This window comes from Carcharhinus amblyrhynchos, chromosome 5, assembly GCF_965287045.1.
Source record: "Carcharhinus amblyrhynchos chromosome 5, sCarAmb.v2.hapA, whole genome shotgun sequence".
NCBI lineage: Eukaryota > Metazoa > Chordata > Chondrichthyes > Carcharhiniformes > Carcharhinidae > Carcharhinus > Carcharhinus amblyrhynchos.
This window is the reverse complement of record NC_137328.1, coordinates 95,138,559-95,163,526: the sequence shown is the minus strand read 5'-3', so window position 1 is coordinate 95,163,526 and position 24,968 is coordinate 95,138,559. Positions and strand designations below refer to the sequence as shown.

General features: G+C 40.0%; 1 protein-coding gene across 1 annotated transcript in view; it reads right to left on the bottom strand.

The window, feature by feature from the left end:
* Positions 1–231: 231 nt before the first annotated feature.
* Positions 232–24,968, bottom strand: part of rad17 (RAD17 checkpoint clamp loader component) — a 44,590-nt gene continuing 19,853 nt past the window's right edge. Inside the window, exons 8-17 of the mRNA XM_080189221.1 lie at positions 24,170–24,295; positions 20,958–21,027; positions 17,621–17,732; positions 15,813–16,007; positions 10,715–10,800; positions 10,285–10,431; positions 6,179–6,325; positions 5,611–5,731; positions 4,070–4,127; positions 232–1,351 (exon numbers count right to left, since the gene is read on the bottom strand). Of these exons, the coding sequence (XP_080045347.1) occupies positions 1,096–1,351; positions 4,070–4,127; positions 5,611–5,731; positions 6,179–6,325; positions 10,285–10,431; positions 10,715–10,800; positions 15,813–16,007; positions 17,621–17,732; positions 20,958–21,027; positions 24,170–24,295 (1,318 nt within the window). The 3' untranslated portion in view covers positions 232–1,095. The remainder of the gene's footprint in view (positions 1,352–4,069; positions 4,128–5,610; positions 5,732–6,178; positions 6,326–10,284; positions 10,432–10,714; positions 10,801–15,812; positions 16,008–17,620; positions 17,733–20,957; positions 21,028–24,169; positions 24,296–24,968) is intronic.

Genomic DNA, 24,968 nt, shown 5'->3' with positions numbered 1-24,968 from the left:
GGAACAACATGGTCCATTATTTCCAAAAACATTGGAAAGACCTATTCTATTACATTTGTTGCAGATGGACTGTCCAAGTTAGTTAGTCAACTTATTAGTTCTATTTTATCATGGGACAGTACCCCTTACAGGGTATATCAAGTACATGAAGGCTCACAATAAGAAAATGATCTAAATTTGTTCCTGAAATGTTGACCATAAAAATGTGTAGAAAAGGTGGAGGACAATTGCATTTGTTAACAATTTTATTTTATAAAAGCACAAACAAAGATTAGACTTGACTATTAAAAGTGATCAACCATATGGGAAACAATTAGTTTTCTTATTGCAAAAAAGTGAAAACAGTAAACCAAATATTGCTGAGTTCAATAAAAGGTTTAATGCAATTATAAAATGGAGCAACCCTATGTACCACGAACCTCTAACAGTGAATTCTACAACTAATAAGTATACATCATATTACAGCATAAATAATTCAGTGTTTTTAGGCTCAGATTGCTGTACAATGAGTTTATGGCCTTTATACCAAAAACATTAAGTATAAATATAAATAGTATTTATATTTTGTTTCAGTATCTTCATCTTCACTTCTAGGCTTTATGTTTTCAAAAACAAATATTCTATAAACTTTTAATATAGAGCACCATTGGTAAACAGGCTCAGTAAAATTAAGGCCAAATGTTATGTATGACATCAATGAAGACAAAATTGAGAAAATAATTTGCATACATGTGAACATTTAGCAAAACTATATGGCCAAAATCAATTTCTGTACACAGTTTGCATAACAAAGATTCCTTTGGTACAATAACTGAAGTAAATGATTCCAGCAAGTTTTCAGAGAAACTGCAAAGTCTCAGTAGTTCTTAGTGTGCTAAGCAATAGAGATATGGAACAATTTCCAACAGTTCCATGGATCTGGATGTGCTCAAGCAAACATTATTTTCATATACAGAATTTCAGAAACTGCTCCTGGTTACTGTGGTTCCAGCAAAACTCAATAATGAAAACTGTTTTGAGTCCATTATGTAACCAGATTTCTAGTAATCTAAAAATAAATGTTCATAGACTCCTAACTTGGGCCATATTTCCACTTTAGTTGCTATCATATTCCTCTATTATCAACTCCTCCTCTTCTAGAGAAGATTGGGTTATGGTTGGCTGTGGTTGGCTACTTGGTAGGTCTCCTCCACCGGGCAGGCTTGCAGTGCTGATCGAACAGCTTGTCTGGGTCTCTGAGGTTACTGTTGTCTGGTCTTGTGTTAATAGCTGAGGCTGGGAACATTCTTCCTCTTCATTATCTAACTCCAGAGTACCTGGGTCCTTATCTGTTAAAGTTTCCAATGTTAACCTGGAAAATCCCCAAAATTGTTAAGTGACAGCCATTCATGAATGTTGTAACCAAATAAATTGATGCACACATTGTGTAAGACATCACAACATTTACAATGAATCATTGCTAATGCAAAGGTAAAGTTAATAAGCATTTCCTCATGACTCGCCTGTTACCATTATAAAGTTCAGAAGCACAGGGAACCACAGCAGACAAATTAACTTGCAACGCTTAACTGGATGATTTGACCCAGTGTAATTGTATATTGACATTGATCCCATTACTGATCAGGTTCAGAATAAAACCAAAGATCTCAGTCTTAAGTGTGTGTAACTTTCAGTTTCAAATGTTTACACTCCACTGTTTTTCTGGGGTGAAACAGTCCAGCTCCATAATACAACCCCTTGATCTCACACTTAGTTTGGGTCTGATTTAATAATGTCCTTTGAACTTCAACTTGACAGCAAATGTCCTGTGGTGTTCTTCACAATAAGATGCCTAGAACATTAGTCTGCTGCTAAGGCAGAAGAACTGTGGATTTTTAAGTCTAACTACTGATAAGCAGAGATTTGGGTCAGAGTTCAATTGTAGTTTGGGAAGGTTCCAGGTTAGGAACGACATCAAAACAGAACGTGGAGAGCAAAACCGAGTCAACATTTTGAGTCCAACGAGATTCTTCTTCAGAACTTAGAAGTAAAAATATGTCAAAACAGCTTATTTCATATCCTGTACTACATCTTTAGGCTAAATGGAGTTTAAAATATTGCTTGGTGAAGAAACTGGAACAATTGTTCCAGGGTAGATAGATCTAGCGTTAAATTACTGGCTTGCTTTGCATCTATTAAAAAGATATGAAATCTGGGGTGTGATGGACAAAATGCAATTCCATGTATATTTCAATACATTATGAACAGATTGCCTACAGTGCTGTTGATGAACAGATCAGAGGATAAATTGTTTTACCAGGACTGGAGTATTAAGAATGCCTTATCCTGTTGCTGAAGTGAAGCTGTTTTACTTAAACTCCAGAGTATCTAATTGCGTTAAATAAACACTGAAATCAGATTTTAAATTGCTGTTGAGACAAACATCGATAGCAACTACTGCTCGCCTTTTAAAAATTCTAACTGTTAAGATCAATTAAAAGGACAAAGCAACGTAGCCTTTAGCATTTTCTGTTGCTGGAGATCTTCTTTATTATAAATGAAGGTTTTTTAGAAAAAGTGCAATACAGAAATAAAACCAATAGAGAAATTCAATTGCATCACAAAAGTGTACCATAATAAACTGGCAAGAAACAATAAATGGACATACTTCAAGGTCAAAGTGCTTCACAGCCAATTAATTACTTTGAAGTCTCATTGTTGTCATTGTGGCACACAATTTATGCACCTTGTTTTTGATAATTAATGTATCAGAACAATTAATCTGCTGTTTCTGAAATCATGCAATGGAATCTTTTCCATGTATCTGAGCTAGCAGACAAAATCTTGATTTGAATATCTTTTGAAAGTACAGTCCCTCATACAACACAACATTTCCTAACTGAAGTGTCAACTTTGATTAGGTTTAAAGCTACAAGGCTCTGCATTCTTCAAATTAATGCACTGTTACAAGTAAGGGTGCAGATCAGAACTCCTACCTAGATTACAGGACTCCTGCTAATGTTATTGGTTCCATTACTGACTTCACTTTTTAGCCACCTTTGGTATGTGGAGCAACCTGCCATACTAGCTGTAGACATCCACTGGTGGATACCAGGCAGGAGAGCCTGCATTATTCAGGCGCCAATCCTGTTACACACATCAGTAAGAACTTTGAAGATTGTGCAGGAAAATCAGGCCAAATTGATTCGTACTGCCCAAAGAATTTAACTTCAAAACATATACACTGTACAAATCCCACTTACAACTTTGAAAACTGTTTGCAATAGATTTCAATTCATGACTCTGATTGTTGCTATATACCTCTGTGCAACACAACAACACTGAACAAACAATATTCTTGACAATATTTCCAGTTCCAAAGTATACACATAATAATGTGTAAAGGCTTAATGATAAGAGTAGTAAAACACTCCCTTTTCAAAAGTACCTTTCTGCATTGTAATTTTAAATTAAACTGAAATGTATTTTAAACCAGAAAGTAGAAAGAAATCAGAGTTCCAGAAAGGCCCAACGAAAATCCAGAATCCTCAATCAACTTTCCAACTGCTAGAAATTAAAACAAAGCTAAATAAAGTTAAATTTTATTTATTAGTGTCACAAGTAGGTTTACATTAACATTGCAGTGAAGTTTCTGTGAAAATCCCCTAGTTGCAACACTCTGGCACCTGTTTGGGTACACTGAGGGAGAATTTAGCATGGCCATGCACCTAAGCAGCACGTCTGTGGACTCTGGGAGGAAAGCAGAGCACCCAGAGGAAATCCACGCAGACACAGGGAGAGCATGCAGATTCTGCACAGACAGTGACCCAAGCTAGGAATTGAACCTGGGTCCCTGGCGCTGTGAGGCAGCAGTGCTAACCACTGTGCCACAACGGCCACCCATATTTTTACCCATTCAGGTTAAGCAAATAAACGACGTTCATTGCAATTTTATTCATTGCTAATTTCTTATATACAAATAAAGGATTGTAGCCAAGGAAGTGCAATTTAAAGTTTTTTTTCCCCAAGATAGAATACACGGAATGATTAAAAAGGGTAACAACAGCTTAAGATGGAAATTTGAACATACCTAGTAGAATATCTCTTGAAAGGAAATCTTCCCACATCTTGGATAAAATTAATCTGGGCTGTACATAGATCAGAAAAGAATTTGTAAATGTAGCACAGATGAAACCGTAACTTCATAAAACTGCAGTCAATCATTCTTACGAGGAATAAGCTTCCTCAATCTTATTGCAATTTACTATTTGTTTTTACTTCTCCAGCTTTCTGCTATAATTTCTCAAGACGTTAGGTAGAAACTGGATAACAGCAACATGGGCCCAGGGAAGAACCACTATGCTAGATCATAGGGTGCTCATTTACATTAGCCAGTGATTTGGGGAACCCCGCTGCACAACCCCAAAAGAAACTTCGCTGATGAAGCTGTTTTAATACCGGCCTGGTAAGAAGCTGGGGCAGAGTGGGGGCTATGAATCTGCAAGTCTATTATGAAGTTCAGAACTGCCCAGGTGGAAAGGGGCCTAAGAATTGTTTTAAGTCTCAAGGATAACCAGCTTTAGGGGAAATGCAATAAAACACCTTTTATATTAGGTCAAACACAGTAACAAAACAGAGGAGAGAAACTAAAGGATTAACACATTCATATGTGCAAAGGGGTCTTTTTGATAAGTGAAAGTTGAAAAAAGTGAACTTTTCTGCCCATACAAAATTGTAGTTATCCTGTAGTTACCACTTGAACCATTACCCACAATTAATTTTCTATTTAATAATACAATATTGTGACACTCAGCATACTGTTGAGTGTACCAATTCCAAATTGCTTTAGAGGTGAGGTGGAAGAATGTAGAATCTGCAACTATGAAATCAATACACAAGGAAATTAGTTGCAAGATATTGTCTTATCCTGTCTTAAGTTTATTTTCAACGCTTTGAACTGCATGCAAGTTTCAACTTGAACATTAAGTATAATCTATGCAAGCCAACATTGAGCAACACAAATCAAAAACACTTAGAACATAAGAACATAAGAAATAGGAGCAGGAGTAGGCCATCTAGCCCTTCGAGCCTGCCCCGCCATTCAATAAGATCATGGCTGATCTGTTGTGGCTCAGTTCCACTTTCCCGCCCTCTCCCCATAACCCTTAATCCCCTCTCTTATCAAGAACCCATCAACCCGCTTCTTAAAAATATTTAGCGAGGCAGCCTCCACCACTTCAACGGGCAGAGAATTCCAGAGATTCACCACCCTTTGAGTGAAGAAGTTCCTCCTCAACTCCGTTCTAAACCGCCTCCCCTTTATCTTGAGGCTGTGCCCCCTAGTCCTACTGTCTTTTTTGAGCGGGAAGAGTCTCTCCACCTCTATCCTATCCATCCCATTCATCATCTTGTATCATCACTTGTATTGATCATTGTATTGATCATTCATCACTTGTATCCTGCATTTGAAAATTTTGTTGTGGAAATTGCAAGTGGTAATTAAAAATAATAATTGCACAATTTTCCCTAAATACGCACCTGCAGCAACTGACACATCTTGTTGGTTCTGACCCACTTTCAAACATATTATTAAAAATGAATGTCAACGACTGTTAATATTCTACTTCTTACCTTGGTTTCTCATAGGGTTTGTCAGTAGAGCCAGGTATGGCAGTAGCTGGGTCTGAAGGCAAAATGGGGCCAAACAGAAATGTGAAAAAAATCCTTTGGCTGCAAGACAGTTTTCTTTATACTGAAACAAGAGAAAAACAGACACTTTTAAGTTTCAATTATAGTTTTGAAATACACAATGCAAAGTAACAAAACCAAGGAATTGATCAAAGGAGGGTGTTTTAACAGGTGCATTATTTGCATCAGCTGAGTCTCAATTACAAAAAAAATGTTCAAGTGGAAATTAAAATACAAGATACAGGGGCAAAAATAAATCACGAGATACAAGAGCTAGACAAACACTGCCGTTCTTCCAGAACGGAAACTAATAAATATTGCAGATATTCTGCCTCATGTTTGCTGGAGATACAAGATGCTTCTTGCTCTTGAGAGCAGAACACAACAAGCCTATATTGGCAGTAAAACAGTCAATCATTCTCCCACAAGGGATGCACTATTCTTATCCCCGGAAGAATTATCCCAGCTGATCAGTATCTGAACTAGTCAGCCAAACAAATTCCAATCATACCTTTTTACTGATCGACAGCCACTGTGGCTTGTGTAAAGGTTTGAAACCAGCTCCTCCTTTACAATTAGCCCGAGCTCGGGCTTTGTTGGCATGAATCAATCCTCGTGCAGCCACTGATGCACTATATTTCTGCATAGTCGAACGATGCTAAGAAAGTTGTATAGAATGTACAGAAAGGTTATTAAAAAACTTAGTGCAAGATAAACATGAACATTACTGTCAGCATTTATGCACAAATTAGAATTTTGTAGAAATACTACAGCTCTTTTGCAAAGCAATCCCGTTCACCACACACTTCTCCCATAACCCTGCAATTTTCTTCAAATATTTATCCAATCCCCTTTTGAAGACCAGTATTAAATGTGAAGTGTGCACTCCTGATTCAAATCACCTGTTGTATACAAAGCTTTTCCTCATAAGATTCAGGAACAGAATTGGACTATTCAGCAGATCGAGTCCACTCTGCCATTCGATCATGGCTGATATGCTTCTCATCCCCATTTTCCTGCCTCTCCCTGCCCCTCATAACCCTTCAATCCATGACCAATTAAAAATCTGTTTAACTCTTCCTTAAATTTACTTACTGTCCCAGCATCCACTGCACTTTGGGATAGTGAATTCCACAGACTCACAACCCTTTGGGAGAAGTAGTTTCTCCTCACATCTATTTTAAGTTTGCCACCCCTTATCCTAAGACTATGACCTCTCGCCCTAGAATGCCCAACCAGCAGAAGCATCCGCTCCATGTCTACCTATCCATACCCTTTATTATTATCTTGAAAATTTCATTTTGATCTCCCCTCATTCTTATAAATTCCAGAGAGTATAGGCCTAAACTATTCAATCTCTCTTCATTCGACAAACCCCTCATCTCTGGAATCAATCTAGTGAACCTCATCTGAGCTGAGCTGTCTCCAATGTCACAGCATCTTTCCTCAAACACGGGGACCAAAACTGTGCATAATACTCCAGGTGCGGCCTCACCAATGCCTTATATAGTTGCAGCAACACTTCCTTACCTTTATATTCTATTCTTTTAGCCATAAATGCCAACATTCCATTAGCTTTCTTTATCTGCTGTACTTGCATGCTATTTTTCTGTGACTCATGAACGAGGACACCCAGATCCCTCTACGCTGGAGCACCTGAAGTCTCTCTCCATTTAGATAATAAGTCGCCTTCCCATTTTTCTGACCAAAATGCACAACCTCATACTTATCCATGTTAAATACCATCTGCCACATTTTGGTCCACTCTCCTAATCTATCTACATCCATTTGTAAAATTCTTACTTCCTCATTTCAACTTAGTGTCCCACTTATTTTTGTGTCGTTTGCAAATTTGGTTAAAAGAGCCTACTGTTCCAATATCCAAGTCATTAATATAGATTGTAAATAGCTGGAGCCCAAGAACCAAACCCTGCAGCACCCATTAGTTACTACTTGCCATCCAGAAAGAAACTCATTTATCCTGACTTTGGCTGATGGACAGAAGACAGTCGCCTATCCAAGCTAATAAATCACTCCTAATCCCACGTGAACTAACCTTGTGAATTAACCTTTTGTGCGGCACCTTATCAAACGCCTTCCAAAAGTCCAGATATTTTTATTCCGCAGGTGGAGGTCCACCTCGTTGTCAAACGAGGGGCATGCACACGGTGGGTCGTGCGTGGGCTGCTCTTGGGAGGTTCTGGGAGTGGCCTAGTACTTCGTGTCGGTGTGTGTGCTTGATCCTGGACTGGTAGACGGGCGCTGCAACAGCTCGGTGACTAGCACTGCTGGCTGTGCAGATACATGGATTTGGGCCCGTGTCTGTGGGAGTTTGTGCATTCTCCCTGTGGTTGCGTGGGTTTCCTCCGGGCGCTCTGGTTTCCTCCCACACCCCAAAGATGTGCTCTTAGGCTGATTGGTTTACTAAATTGACACTATTCTCCCCTGAATCTGGCTAAGTTAGGGGTTCCATTCGTAGACACGCAGGGTAGAATAGGTGTAGGGTGATGCGGCGGTGCGGGCTCGTTGGGCCGAAGGGCCTGTTTCCCGTGCTGGGTTGTTCTTTGTTTTTGTATACAACATCTACATGATCCCCATTATCCACTTTGTTTGTTATGTCTTCAAAGAATTCGAGCAAATTAGTCAAATAAGATTTGCCTTTCGTAAAACCATGCTGACTCTGATGGATAGTATTTTGACTTTCCAAATGTCCTGATATTGTTTCCTTGATAACTGATTCCAATGCTTTGCCAACAACAGATGTTGAGCTAACCGGTCTGTGATTTTCCACATTTTGCCTCCGTCCCTTTTTGAATAAGGGTGTGTTACATGAGCATTTTTTCAATCCATTGGACCCTTTCCTGTGTCTAGGGAATTTTGAAATAATCAATGAATCCACTATCTCTGCTGCCACTTAAAGTTTTAAAGTTAAATTTTATTTATTAGTCACAAATAAAGCTTATACACTGTAATGAAGTTACTGTGAAATTCCCCTAGCCACGACAGTCCGGCACCTGTTTAGGTCAATGCATCTAACCAGCACATCTTTCAGAATGTGGGAGGAAACCGGAGCAGCTAGGAGGAAACCCATGCAGACATGAGGAAAATGTGCAAACTCCACACACAGAGTGATCCATGCTGGAAATTGAAGCAGCAGTGCTAACCACTGTGCTACTGTGCCATCCCCATCTTTTCATACATTAGGATGCACGCCATCAGGCCCAGGGGACTTAGCTGCTCTCAATCCCAATAGTTTGCTGCACGTTGCCTCCGTTCTTTTTACAAATCAGCTTGAATTTGTACCCTCTGGTTACACACCATTCAACCACTGGGAAAAACTTTTCTTTATTTACTCCAACTAAACATTATTGATTTTAAACATTTTTACCAAATCACCCCTTTAATCTTTTCCGTTCGAAGGAGACCAACCTCAACTTTTCCAGTCTATCTCCATAACTAATCCCTCATTCCTGCAACTTGTCCTGCAAATTTCTTTGAACCATAGAAAGTTTATGGCACAGAAAGAAGCCACTTGGCCCATGGTGTCTGCGCCTGATCTTCTGTACTTTCTCCAAAGACTTCATATCTTTCTTAAGGTGTCACTAGTTGGTAAACAATTGGGAAACAAAGTTGTTTCTTGTGATGTTTTAGGATTTTTTGTTAATATTTTTTGGGAGAAATATGATTTGAAAAAGTTAATTTAAACATTAGGGCCATGATCTAGTGGCTAAAAACAGGATTTGCGCTGATGAGATCTGTTTTGAGATCTTCCCCAGCCCTGCTGGTGATGTAATCAGCTTCATGCCCACAGAGCTTGAACCTAATTTCCATAAATTTAAATACATTTTAATCTAATTAATGGGCTTCAAAAATGAAAATGAGTCGCGATGACCATGCTGGGGGTTTGGAGGTGCCTGAAGGCCTGGGGATTGAGGGGCACACCTGGGCAGTGCCAGGAGCACAACACTCCTTCATTGAGGGGGTATTGGGGGTGGGGCAGTGAATAGGCCCACTGAAGGACAACAGGAACAATGTCCAATGGGCAGGGTAGGAGGTGCAATATCCATTAGTTGGGGCAGGGGGCTGGTTTAAATTTAACTCTGAGATGGGGGTGCCCATTGCCGCTGCGTTTAGGCCCTGCCCCTGCAGCCAGCTGAGATGTTCGCTAATATTTGCAGAGTGCCATTTAACCAGCACAAAAAGGTGGCTGTGAAGGCAGCTGGGTTTCACACAACTTTTTGTGTCTGATTCAATAGTTAATTGCACAATTTTGGAAGATTATACTGTGAGTTTTGAAAACAAAAAAAAGTGTATTAAAAAAACTACATTTTTGAAAAAAAAACCCAGCAGAGATATACTATTTCCCCAAAGTCAATAAGTAATTCATTAAGCCTGTCTCAGTAACTGACATTAAAAAGGCAACTAAAGAGGTCACAAAAATCTTGCCAAAATTCTTTTAGAATCTTAAAATTTATTTCTCTTGTTATGGATAATAAATGAATACATACACTGGATCTCAGCACACAAACACAGGGGCACAACTCTCTCCCTCACATTTCAAATATCACAATGATTTGCTACTCAAGCGAATTACTGATATATCAGTTTGTTACTTACATTCCAATCTACTGTTAAGAAGTCTGCGTCACTTAAATAGTCACTAGCCCGGACAATATCCTCAATGTCATCGAAGAAATCAAGATAATTTTGGTGAAGATAAAGATTGAACAGTTCCTCAGACATGTGTGAATTTTCGACCACCTCCTGAATCGCAAATCAAATATAAAATATGCTTAAAAACACTGATGAAATATTAACCTATTATTTTACTCATTTTACCAATTTATTCTCACTTAAGTCTATGTCCTTCCTTACAGGTTTTCTGTAAGGTGAACAGTCGTAGACAGAATCTTGTCCTAAATGCCTACACCTGAAACTGACAATGGTGAAGATTTGAATTGACAAATACAAAAATAACACTATGCACATGAATATTAGTGCCCAGTGCCATGTACCCACCCCCTCCATCCCCCATGATTATTCTTACCTCAGGGTTGACCAGAAGTGGATCTCTCTCATGTTCAGATAAATGGATTGGTAATGGATTCAAATTCAAGTCATTAGGCAGCTCGCCTTAAAAATAAAATTCCCATTATTTAGGATAGATCACTTTTTATTCACACATTGCATTGGGATAGGAATTTCAAAACTCGAGATTCTGAACACAAATATTTGGATAAGTTGCAGCAGTGCACAGAAACTTCATGTGTGCAGAGATTTTAAATACACGTACATTTAATCAGTCAATCATCCTCATTTATTTTAAATGTAACCTGATTATCATCATTTGTTCCCTCGTCACTATCTGAACTTGCATCAAAATTAATTTACCCAAAATCCCTGTGCTCACTGATCTACACTGGCTTCAGGTCCAGCAACGCCCCAATTTAAACATTCGTAACCTGTTTTCAAGTCCTTCCATGGACTTGCCTTCCCTATATTTTCTGCCCTACAATCCTTCAGGACTTCCACACTCTTCTAATTATAGCTTCTTACACATGCCTAGTTTTCATCATTCTGCAATTGTTAGTCTTGCCTCCAGTTGTCTTTGCCCCAAACTCTAGCTTTCAGGAAATTTGAGGATGACACAAAGATGGGCAGAGTTGCTGATAATGCCAGGGATTGTCAGAAGACACAGCAAGATTTAGGTAGATTGCAGACTTGGACACAGAAATGGCAGATGGAGTTTAATCTGGACAAATGTGAGATGATGCATTTTGGAGGATCAAATTTAGATGTGAATTATTCTGTAATTGCAGAACCCTTAGGAACATTAACATGGAGGGATCTGGACTTGCAGGCCATAGTTCCCTAAAAGTGGCAATGGAAGTGGTGAAGGTGATGAAGATGACATATGGCATTCTGCCTTCATCAGCCAGGGCATTGACCACAACAGTTGGGAAATCATGTTGCAGCTATATAAAACCTTGGTTAGACTGCATTTGGAGTATTGCACGCAGTTCTGGTTGCCACACTAAATGGAAGGACATGGAAGCTTTGGAGAGAGTGCAAAGAAGATTCATCAGGATGTTGCTTGGTCTCAAGTAATGTTGACTATGAGAAGAAGGTGAATAAACTTGGATTGTTTTCTCTGGAAAGACGGAGGCTGAGGGGAGACCAGATAGAGGTCTACAAAATTATGACAGGCATAGACAGGGTGGATAGTCAGAGGCTTTTTCCAAGAGTGGAAGTGTCAATTACCAGGGGTTACAGGTTCAAGGGATGGGGGGGGGGGGGCGGCGGCGGCAGAGTTTAAAGGAGATACATGGGGAAGTATTTCATGAAAAGAAAGGGAAAAAGTGACATCTACGCTCTTGTGAAACATCTTGGGATATTTTACCCCATGAAAGCTGCTATAGAATGCAAAGGTTTTATTGTGTTATGTCTTTAATGAAATGCACTGTAAATTATAGGCCAAAATAATTAAACTATAAATCAATATGCTACACATTATATACAAATCACAAAAAATTATTTTATTAGACAAATTTTATAATAGCAAGTTGATAGTTTACACATATTAGATCAATGTTCCCAATGATTCAAAGGGAAAAAGTTTTTTCTGCATTTTTCTGCAGAAGATAATTTCCCTGTAATCTTCACTCAGAGAATGCCAGTGCCATTTTACTTCATTCTCTATCCAGAGTAAAATTCAAACCATTGGGTAGAATTCTCTGAACTTGAGACTCTGTGGTGGTGGGCGGCTCTGGAGCACTTGTTTCACCGACCACAATGGTGGGATTCCACACTTGGAACCTCGGTGAACCCCTCTGACCAGGTCAGGAACTGGTTGGTCCGCCTTCCCTCAGCTGATCAGATTCAAAGATCCTGGCACCATTTTTAATTCCAGTGGAACACATTCCTTTCGCTCTCTCCAGTCCGGCTGTCTTCACCAGACCGTACGGGATGTCAGCAATCTGAAGGGATTGCAACCACAAGACTATTCCACGATTCAACCACTTTCCCAACGCATCACCTGAGAGGTGATCATGCCCCATTTGGACTTCTTTCCACTGCCTCTCGAGTCTACACCCATCTCCTTCCATAAACAATCAGCTATTTGTCTGACCCTCTTGTTTGTGAGCTTTCCATGCAGGCTTGTTGGGGTCTAGCTTCCCTCCCTCAGTCTTCTCACTCCCTTCCATTGTTTGTCTTCTTCATCTACCTCCTTGTCCTTATGCCTGCCATCAGCCCTCTCTGTACTCCCTGCCTTTTGCACAGGCCTCCTTTCATATTGCCTGCTCACTCACCACCACCCCCCAACTTCTTTTATTCATCAAGTGGTGTGCATCCACCACCAAACTTGGCACAGGAAGGTTGGGAGAATTGCATCCTTATTGGTAACTCTATCACAACTCAGCCTTTGTTAAATTTAGTCCCCCATCCCTGTTCACTATCTCAGCCTAACCTGCATTATTCACAATTGTCCCATTCTCCCCAAGCTGAGTTGCAAACCCCATATCTTCTCCAGAAAAGACCATCTGCATATCATTCACCTCCGTCCTTCCTTCAGTCTACAAATGAAACTCATACGTAATTTTGTCAATTCTATGGTCAACTATTGCAATGCTCACTTGGTCAGCTTCTTATCTTTCATGCTAAACTCAGCTCATGAAAGACATTACTGCCTATATCGTATTTTGCACCATGTTACACTTACTCATCACTTTTTGTGTTTTCTAACCTACAATTGGCTCTTGGTCCCTTGTATCCAATTCAAACCTCTCATTCTGGCATTCAAATTTCTTCATGGCCTTGCCCCTTCAACTTGATTCACTATTGTCACATGTAGTGGAAAGTATAGTTTCTTGTACGCTATACAGGTGAAACATGCCATTCATGGAGTACATAGGTGAGAGGGAAAGGATAGGGTGCAGAATGTAGCGCTGCAGGTACAGCTAGAGTGAAGAGAAAGATCAGCTTAATATATGATATGACCACCTTTAACAGGTTACAACCTTGCCAGAACTTTCTGCTCCACGAATTCTGGCCTCTTGTGCATCCTCATTCTCTCACTCTACTATTGATGTCTGTGCCTTCTTCCATCTGGGCTTCATGATGTGGATTTTGATCCTTCAACCTCTCATTAATCTCTGGCTCTCCTCCTTAAAGGACTATTCATGATCTGGCCTGATATTTGCCTCAGCATCCATTTGTAATTATAATTCTGTGAAGCAACTCTGGATGCTGTTCTTTCAATGCAAGCTGTTTTTGAAGGAGTTATGTGAAAATAATCTCATATTTTCATCAAACACCACCCCCTAATGGTGACATATGGAAAATGATACTGTCTAAACACAAAACCAATAAGCTCATCGCAAAGTATCAGAAATACGTAGAGATAAACAGAAAATGCTAAAAATATATAGCAGACTTATTAGCTTGTAAAAAAAAATAGGCTGAACAATCTAAAATCAAAAGTTCTGATCCAGACCACATGAATCCAAATTAGCAAATCAAAAAAACTGAGGGTCATTAGAAATAATAAACTGAGTTTTTAAAAAATTGCATTTAGCGAGCTTTTTCATGACCACCAGAGACTCAAAGTGCCTTACAACCAAGTACTTTTGCAGTATAGTCACTGTTGTAATGTAGGAAATACAGCAATCAATTTTCACTCAAACTCCCATAAAAAAAGGCAATGTGATAATGGCCAGATAATCTGTTTTAATTGTGTTAATTGAGGGATTAAATATTAGCTGGGACACTGGAGATAACTTCCCTGTTCATTGTTAAGATAATGCTATGGCATCTTTTATATCTACCTGCCCAGGCAGAGGGACCTTGGTTTAATGCCTCATCGGAAAAACAGCATCAAAAGTGTAGCACTCTGTTAGTAATGCACCAGAGTGTCAGTCCTGATTGCTGCACTGAAGTAATATAGTACATTATTCTGACACCAAGGTGAGGTTGTGTTCTTTAAGGGTATCAACTCTGATGGACTTTAACTTTATTCAAAGTCAGAGTCAATTGCTATTGAAGCTTGGGACCAGAAGCTAGATTTGCTTGTGGATAATTGTTGGTGAGGGTCTGGGGGAGTGGGGCATATTGTTTTCTGTTCTAAATTAATAACTTTTCTTTATTATTGCAAAAGAAGAGAAATTTATTTCATAAATGCAGATGTTGTGTTACCTGACTGCTCCTTGCGTAAAATTCTTCAAAACATAACATAGTAATTTCAGTCTGACACACAGTGCAAATTAATCATACTATTTTATGTCAGGTAGATAAAATATTGTGTCCATCGCACGTCATACAGTTATAAATATAAACAATACTTCAGTTAATCTTTACTGACTCTTGAAGAAACCAACTAGTCATTAATTCACCTCAGGATATGCCTGATTAAATATAAGCAAATTACTGCAGATGCTGGAATCTGAAACCAAAAGAGAAAAAGCTGGAAAAGGGTCATCTGGACTTGAACTTTGTCCAGCTTTGACAAAGAATCATCTGGACTTGTAACGGCAGCTATTTTCTCTCCTTACAGATGCTGCCAGATTGGCTGAGATTTTCCAGCGTTTTCTCTTTTGACATGCTCAATTAAACTGTGGGATCCTGAAAGCGAATACAAATCTAATTCAATGAAATGAATACATTGTGCACAACTGCATAACTACACAAATCTTACATTTAAAAAAATCTTTACCGGTAACAACACCACAGAAAATCCACAAACATAGTGGGTGGTGGTGGTTGGGGGGGGAACAATGGTTAGCATTGGTGCCTCTCAGTGCCATGTACCAGGCTTTGATTCTGGCCTTGGGTGCCTGTCAGTGTGGAGTTTGCACAGTGTTGGTATGGATTTCCTCTGGTTGCTCCAGTTTCTTCCCACAGTCCAAAAGATGTGTGGGTTAGGTTGATTAGCCATGGTAAATGCTTGGGGTTTCAGCTGGAGGATAGGCCTGGGTAAGATACTCTTTCAGAGAATCTGTGCAAACTCCATGGGCTGAATGGCCTCCACATGCACAGGGATTGTGGATTCTATATTGTAAGATTTGTAGACTAAACTTCATAACTAGATAATGAATATACTGCAAACTGAACCATTCAAACAGATCTGTCATAAAATTTGTTCAACTTACGTTTACAATAAATTATTTTTCCCAGTGCTCGAAACAGGAAAAGAGATTGGTCCTTGCTTCCAATGGTGGTCAGGTCTCCTCCCTTTTCATTTGTCTTTGAAGATTTTTCTTTATGCTTTCCTCTTGAAGATTTGCCCACTTTGAGTAAAGGTTTTCCTTTATGGTTCTGTGTCTGATATTGTTCCACTGGGCAACCTGAGTTGTCAGAAGATTGCCTTGTTAACGTGCACGCATACATACATAGAGATACTGCAGTTATGGAATATGCTGCAGTACAAATCTAAAGAAATCATTATATGGAATGTAACCAATTAAAACAATGGTATCATCACTTTAAAGTCTATTGTACACAAGTATCTTAAACCTAAAATGTGGAACATGTTTAAGGTTTTATATAAACAATTTGAAGTGGTGGAGTTTACAGCGAGTTCAAGACTGGAATGAGTCACGTTACAATCATATAACAATCGACGCTACATTATAATCATTCCAATTTTTCTACTTTTCCATCTTAACAGGAACTCAAGCAGTCATCGAACTTCAAATATGAAGATAGGCAGCCTATTTGACTGTGGAAACAGTCACAGCTCATTCAATTCCTAGATACCTTTGTAGCAGGTATGATTGTGAAGATCAGAAGCAGAACTGATTTACTCTTATGCTTCCTAGCTCAGGTAAGCTGAAACAAATTGTACCATTCACATCACTGCCACAGGAGAATGGAAACTGTCTACGTTAACATGTCATCTACTAATTACAACCCTTGCCTACATTTGTTGTAGCACCTGATTTTTGCAACTTTAGTTCTTCAACCTGCACTGTGCCTGTGCTCCAACCAACTCTACCTGTACTTACCAAAATGCCTTAAGTTTTGGTGGAAATAAAATATTGACTAAAAACAAAAGTAGAATGCATGACTTTAAAAGAGAGGCTGAACTACATCTGTGCACCCTGGTCCCATCCCTTGCCAGCTTCACATCACTTGAAGACTACACTTGCTCTCAACTTTCAATGGGAAATTGCCAATTTCATTTAAAAAAAAATTCCACAACTAAAACATCTAGGTTCACTACAATCTATTTTGGGCTGGATAGTACAGCCCCCCAAGCTGGGGGAAGACCAAATGGGTGATCTGCCCATCACTTACCCCTGCCCCCTGGCCTCATTGTCCAGCAGACCACAAGGCAGAACTTCCTGTCCCCAAAGGATTGGAAGTTCTTCCTCCTGTCTATCATAGGCCTATCAATTATGGTAACCCCGAGGTTGGAGGCAGGGACCACAGCATTCATAAAATCCAGCTCCTAATTAAGAACAAAGAACAAAAAAAAACAGCCTGGGAAACAGGCCCTTCAGCCCAACGAGCTCGCACCGCCATCTCAACACCACCAGTCCCCCTCTCCACCCACGACCCTTGTCTAATGTTTTATGGCCATCCAGATTGAGGGAAACTGATTTAGGGACAATTTATTACTGCCAATCAGCCTAACAGCACATCTTTGGGGTGTGGGAGGAAACCGGAGGACCCGGAGAAAACCATGCAAGCACGGGGAGAATGCGCAAACTCCCACAGACACCAGCCCAAATCCATGTGTCTGCACAGCAGTGATAGTCACTGAGCTGTCATCTTGCCCAGTATCTGGTCCAGTTTAGGCACACAGTAACGACATGGAGCACTGCTTACAATATGCTGGTTTCCAAAATCCATGATGAATGCAAAGCATTGTCCCAAATACTAAAGCATTAATTTACTAATTCTGCATTGTTAAGAAGCAGTAATTCTTATCACAAAATTAATTTAACTAAATTACCTTTCACAGAAGTAAACTGGAGGCTGTTTATTGCTGTTCTTATATCTCCTGCGCTGCCCTTACAGAGCATCTCCAATACAGTCCTGTCTGGAACAATAGTCTTCCCATTGTTCTATATAGCAGGGTATAAAGCAAACTAATTAACTGTTCCTATTTTTTGCAAAAACAAAAGGGCTGGTTGACATCAATATGTGGAGCGGATCATATAACATTAGCTGCATACCAACATATAATTGAGCACAACATATCCATTTTGTAAAATATATTGACATTGCAAACACAAGTTCAAGATAATGATTATTGAGGCAGAGTTGAGAAGGATATGCAAAATGTAATTCTAACAACATATTGACAAGAAGCCTGTGTGAAACTCATACAGGTAGTCACAAAAGAAGTTTTGATCAGAGATATAGATTTATTGCTCATAGATTAGTCCTATTTTTCTCCTCAGCGCGTAAATCTGTTAAATTTGGAATCGGATCTGTTCTTCTCTGTACCTACACCAATATATCATTGGTGGTGGGGAGTGCCTGGAACTTGCTGCCGGGGGAGGTAGTGGAAGCGGATACGATAGTAATTTAAGGGGCATTTTGACAAATACATGAATAGGATGGGAATAGAGGGATATGGTCCCCGTGAGGATAGGGGTTTTAGTTCAATCAGGCAGCATGATCAGTACAGGTTCAAAGGGCTGAAGGCTGTGTTCCAGGGCTGTAATTTTCTTTGTTCTAAGATATGGTACCCAGACTGAATTTAGCACTTCCAAGTGTGGCCTGATTAGGTCAATGTAAACCCTCAGCATAAATTTTGCTCTAGATACATTTCAAGAATTCTATGAGCATTTGAACTTGCTTTGTCACTTGGTTCAGAAACTGAAAGTTCACTATTACTCATACCTAACTAAATTATTTGTTTTCAGATTATTTTTGTACAAAGATTAAGTATAAAGGAAGGTGTTTTCAATCAAAATGCCTCAAAAGCATAGAGTCTGACTTGTCAAATGTTACAATACTGAATGATTACACAAGAAAAACTTGAGCAGATATTTTCTGTGACCATCTGAAGTTATTTCCACTGACATTGATAGAGAGTCTGTTCAGTCCAATCAAAGCGGTGCTAACCATTGTGCCACCCATTCATGATGGGCTAGTTTCCACTTTGGGTGCAATAAGTAAATAGATGCAAAGTTGTACCTGCCCTGTCACTCAGAGTTACACCACAAATCTATTTGCACATTTCTGAATTCAAAATCTCATGAACCTGCACAAAAAAGAGGCAGCATTCAAAATAGTTTATTCTAAAATTTTGCTTTAAAAATATTAATTGATATATTTAAGAGTGGTATCTTGAGAATTTTTTTTTTTAAGTGGATAGCTAGGTTTCCTGCCCCACCACCCAAAGGTTCAGTAGAGAAATGTATCCAGGTGCCCTGCAGCTATTTAATGTTCTCAGGAACATTCTGAAGAAAAGTCCGAGGTCACATACCGACTGACTCAGGAACAGCTTCTTCCCAGCCACCATCAGACTTTTGAATGGGCCTCCCTCGTACTAAGTTAATCTTTCTCAACACTCTAGCTATGACTGCAACATTACATTTTGCACCCCCTCTTTTCCTTCTCTACATGTGGTATGCTTTGTCTGTATAGTGCGCAAGAAATAATACTTTTCACTGTATACTAATACATGTGACACTTATAAATCAAATAAAACCATGAATGGGCTTGAGAGGCTGGAATTCATTCCTGACTCAGGGAGTCCCATCTCAGAAAGCTGCCAGCCTCAAGATCCTCAGTCTGAGAGCCAGGATGGTGGTAAGTGTGATGGTGCTGTGGTGGTGGAGGTCCAGGACTAGGGACCCTGATGGTGAGAAAGGATCACCCCGTAAAGGGGGTAAAAGTTGATTGGCTGGTAATAGTTGGGGGCGGGGGGGCTGTTATGGAAAGGGAGCTAGTGAGGGAGATCCCCAACCTTCACCTTTCCCGGCACCCTATGTCTCATATTTGAGGTCTAAGCAGGCCAGCCCATTGGGTTTCCTGCCCAGTTCAGGACCCCTCCCTACTGGCTAGGAAATTGAGATCAGGTGGGAAGTAGCCCTTGACAGCCTTAGGTTCTGTGTCTCATAAGATATGAAATTTAATTTTGGAATCAGGCACAACATCCAACAATTTTTACTGTGCTCCTAACCAGCTGTGCCAGATTTAGGAGTTCCATTGGAACACTTTCTCTGCTAATGATGTTGTGAGCAAGTGCAGATGCTGCAAATGCAGATGATACAAAGCTATACAGGTAGATGAAGTTCAATCACCATTTTTCACTCAGTTAGATGATTTCAGTGCTCAAGCCACAAACAGAATTCATTAACTCATGCCACTGAGGGAACCTTAATCGCTATTCAGTGATCTTGCTAAGTTTTACATGCGGACGAATTGCGGTCAATGGCTGAGTGGTATTATCACTAGACTATTAATCCAGAAACTCATGCTTTGAGAACCTGGGTTCAAATCTTGCCACAGGATGGTGGAATTTATTGCCCATTCCTAGTTGCCTGAGAGCAATTGAGAGTCAACCACATTGCTGTGGCTGTGGAGTCACATGTAGGCCAGACCAGGTAAAGATGGCCGATTTCCTTCCCTAAAGGACATTAATGAACCAGATGGGTTTTTCCAACAATTGACAATGGTTACATGGTCGTCAGTAGATTCTTAATTCCAGATGTTATTTATTGAATCTACTGACGACCATGTAACCATTGTCAATTGTTGGAAAAACCCATCTGGTTCATTAATGTCCTTTAGGGAAGGAAATCGGCCATCTTTACCTGGTCTGGCCTACATGTGACTCCACAGCCACAGCAATGTGGTTGACTCTCAATTGCTCTCAGGCAACTAGGGATGGGCAATAAATGTTGGCTGGCCAGCGATGCTCGGTGAGGGGGAGGAGGGGGGGTGGTGGTGGTGGTGGGGTTGGAAATCCAAGTTTAGGGAAAACATTGTGGACTATGAAGTGGACAAAATGCTGTGTGGAAGTAAGAAACCATGCCAACTTCCAATATTAAGATTTCTTTCTTCTACAAGTTATTTTGTAACAAGCTGCAGAAGGCTCTGCTTTCAGTAACTATCCAGTAACACTTGGTGTAAAAAGGCATTTTTTGAATTCTATGGGGATGGTTTGGCATGCCAATGCTGCCCACAGTCAAATATCTGCCAACACTTGCCACCAAAATTCATAAGAATTAGAGCACTGCACACATTTAAAGAAACATTCCAAAATAATTATTTTCAGAGAAAAAAGGGAGCAAACTCAAAAACTTAGTTCTTTGAGTTAAAAAAGCACTTACCTTACTGGCCTCTTGAGAAGCTATCCTATTTAAAACTTTCAACATGTTTGTAGGAGCCACAGGATTAAAACTGTCAGACAAGATAAAAGGAATATGTTTACTTCAATAGATTATGGCAATGTGGAAATTAAACAGAAAATCTTCATAGTATCCACAGTGCAGGAGGAGGCCATTTGGCTCATCAAAACTGCACTGATATCAATGCCATCCAAGTCCTACTGCTGTAACCCTCCATATTCACCCTTCTAGTCCCCCTGACACTGAGGGGCAATTTATCATGACTAATCAACCTTACCTGCACAGCTTTGGAGTGTGGAAGGAAACTGGAGCACCCAGAGGAAACGCACACAGACACGGGGAGAACATGCAAACTCCACACAGTCAGTGACCTGAGGTCAGAATCAAACCTGGGTCTCTGGCACTGTGAGGCAGTAGTGCTAACCACTGTGCCACCATGCCACTTGCCAATTTTGTCAGCTTTCTGTATGCAACAAGGTTTACTTCAACGAAAAGACATTTGATGGCTCTCCTCATGTCTTTTTATTAAGTGTGACTGAACCATGCAGATCAGCAGTTTGCAGGGTTCTATCCCTGGTCAAGGCTAAACAAACTAATTATAGTCATTAATAACAAACGAAGGTGACAGAACTGACCTCAGAAAGAGAAAGAGAGAGAGAGAGAGAGAGAGGGAGGGATGACAGAAAAAAAAAAATCAGGAATTTGCTGCTTGTGATCTTGAATACTATTGAAGCGCATAAATTGACATCGGATGAAAAGGCGGTCAAATTGGAGGGGGTAAGCTGGCTGCAGTTGATTGAGTAAATAGCATCAAATAAACAGTGGGAAGTGTTTAAAGAAATGATTCAGAATTCTTTCCATTAAAAAAAACAGAAATTCATTGAGAAAGATTGATCCATGGTTTACAAAGGAGATTATTTGATTAAAATAAGAGGCTGATGATGTTTGGAAGAACAGTAGCAAGATTGATAGAATTTTAGAAATCTACGAGACATGAAAAAAGGAGAAAAAAAATTATTTGAGTACCAAACACAGGAAACTAAAAACAGATCGTAAAAGCTTTTCCAAGTATATAAAAGAGAGGAGTAGCTAATGTAAACACTGGTACTTCAGAGGCACAGACAGGGGAAACTATCATGAGGAATGAACACATGTAGTTAAATTTATTTATTAGTGTCACAAGTAGGCTTACATTAACACTGCAATGAAATTACTGTGAAAATCCCCTAGTCACCACACTCCGTTGCCTGTTTGGGTACATGAGGGAGAATTTAACATGGCCACTGCACCTAAACAGCAAGTCTTTCGGACTGTGGGAGGAAACCAGAGTACCTGGGGGAATCCTATGCAGAGAACGTGCAAGCTCCAAGGAATCGAATCTGGGTCCCTGGCGTACTGTGAGGCACAGCGCTAACCACTGCCAATAAAATATGATATGATTTTATGAAAGGGAAATCATGTTTGGCAAAGTTAGTTTTTTTTGAGAAAGCGGCCAATGTGATATATGAAGCAGAGTTAGAATATGTAAGGTGTCACAAAAATAGGTTAATAGGCACGACAAGTGCTCACAGAGCTGTTGGGGGAAGGGGATAATACATTAGCATGGACAGAGGATTGGTTAACAGATGGCAGGGCGTTTTCAAGTTGTCAGGTTGTTAATTAGTGGGACCTCAACTAGAATGGAAGCGAACAGTGAGAAGCACTTCAAGAAATTATCCAAAATTTTCAAAAATATTTTCCTCTTGGGGGAAAAAAAATGAATGGTACAGGGAATTGAGGCATAAGATCAGCTGTGATTGTAATGAATGTAGTAAAAAGTCTGACAACACCAGGTTTTAGTCCAGCCTATTTATTTGATAATATACTCACAAGCTTTCGGGGTTAGCCCCTTCGTCAGGTGAATGGAGAGTTCTGGCCTCAGACAGAGCATATAAAGCACAGACAGTTTAGAGATTACTGATTAGAATGCGAATCCTTACAACTAACCTGCTGTTCAAGACCTGAAGTGGCTGATAATGTGAGTGGAAGGAGCACTGATCACAGGTTAAAGAGATGTGTATTGTCTCCAGACAGTACAGTAAGTGAGGTTTTGCAAACCCAGGCAAGTCACGGGGGTTACAGATAGTGCGACATGAACCCAAGATCCCTGTTGAGACCGTCCTCATGTGTGCGGAACTTGGCTATCAGTCTCTGTTCAGCGACTCTGCGCTGTCGTGTGTTGTGAAGGCCACCTTGGAGAATGCTTACCCGAAGGTCAGAGGCTGAATGCCCGTGACCACTGAAGTGTTCGCCAACAGGAAGGGAACAGTCTTGCCTGGTGACTGTCGAGCGATGTTCATTCATCCGTTGTCGTAGCGTCTGCATGGTCTCCCCAACGTACCATGCTTCAGGACATCCTTTCTTGCAACGTATCAGGTAGACAATGTTGGCCGAGTTGCAAGAGTATTTACCATGTACCTGGTGGATGGTATTCTCACGTGTGATGATGGTATCCATGTTGATGATCCGGCATGTCTTGCAGAGGTTGCTGTGGCAGGGTTGTGTGGTATTGTGGTCACTGTTCTCCTGAAGGCTGGGTAGTTTGCTGCGAACAATGGTCTGTTCGAGGTTGTGTGGTTGTCTGAAAGCAAGAAGTGGGGGTGTGGGGATAGCCCTGGCGAGATGTTCGTCTTCATCAATGGTATGTTGAAGACTCCGGAGAAGATGTCGTAGCTTCTCCGCTCCGGGGAGGTACTGGACGACGATGACAGAGTAGACTTGAGGGGCCATACTCCGGCTCATATGGTGACAGACTTGGCTGCAATGCTTTTCACAGTTGGTCAGCCTGCCGACACCATTGTCAAGGCCACACATGAAGAAGTGAGATGTGGGAAAGACTCTTGGAAGATTGCCATCAAAAGTGAAACACTATCCAATCAGCAGTGATGATAAGCAGGAGAGAAAATTGCTTCCTTTCATAGTAACAAATGGGACTTTGTAACTATTAACTTACTGTTGCTGATCAGCATATTAGAATTTGCCAATCATTTCTATGAACAATGAGATTTAAATTATTTAAATTTTTTTTAAACTTCAGATCACAACGTGCTGATTTTAATGTATTATTATTTCTACTGTTTTAAAAAGTATAAAGATAAAAAGTGTATATACTTCACCTAAACAAATGTGTCATTAGCAGCTTTATTAGTACTTGCCTGATATTAAAGATACCCAATTCCTCCTGGATATCTTTAGGGAAGAGTAAGCGGTGGCTGCTGTTTCCACTCACACTATCAGAAAGGATGAACACAAGTGGACATCTTGCTGTTTGCTTAAACCGCCTAGAAAAAGCATAAATCATTTGGCTTCATGAACTCAAAAGAAAAAAAAACATTTTAAAACTCTTCTTCCACAACATAAGTGTTACATATTTATTATCTAAAATGCTTGGAATAGGAGATTGTGCCAGTACATTGGAAACAAACTTGATGGGCTGAATAATCTCATCCTGTGTTATACTGTTTTATCATTCCATAGCCAAAGAGGATGTACATCAAAGAACAATCCACAAATCCCAAAATATAAACAAGACTATTAGTTTTAAGGCTGTGAAATGCACTTGAGGTTGGATTATGTCTTTGAATTGTGTGTAATTTTTATTGTTCCAAATAGCTCCAAGTGAAACGAGAACAAAGATCATCACAAACATGTACCCAATCTTGGAGACAGTGCTATAGGGGCAATGTTGCTGGACTAGTAATTGAGAAAGACAGGCTCATGCACTGGGATATTTATTTAATAAATCTGGAATGTAAAGCTCATCTCAGTAATGGTTACTATAAGTCTATCTTCAATTATTGTAATATCCCATCTGGATCATTAATGTCCTTTAGGGAAGGAGATCTGCCATTGTTACTTGTTCTGGCTAAAGCGTGACTCCAGACCCATAGAAAAATGGTTGACCCAACTGCCCTCTGAAATGGCCCATGGACAATTAGGGATGGGCAACAAATG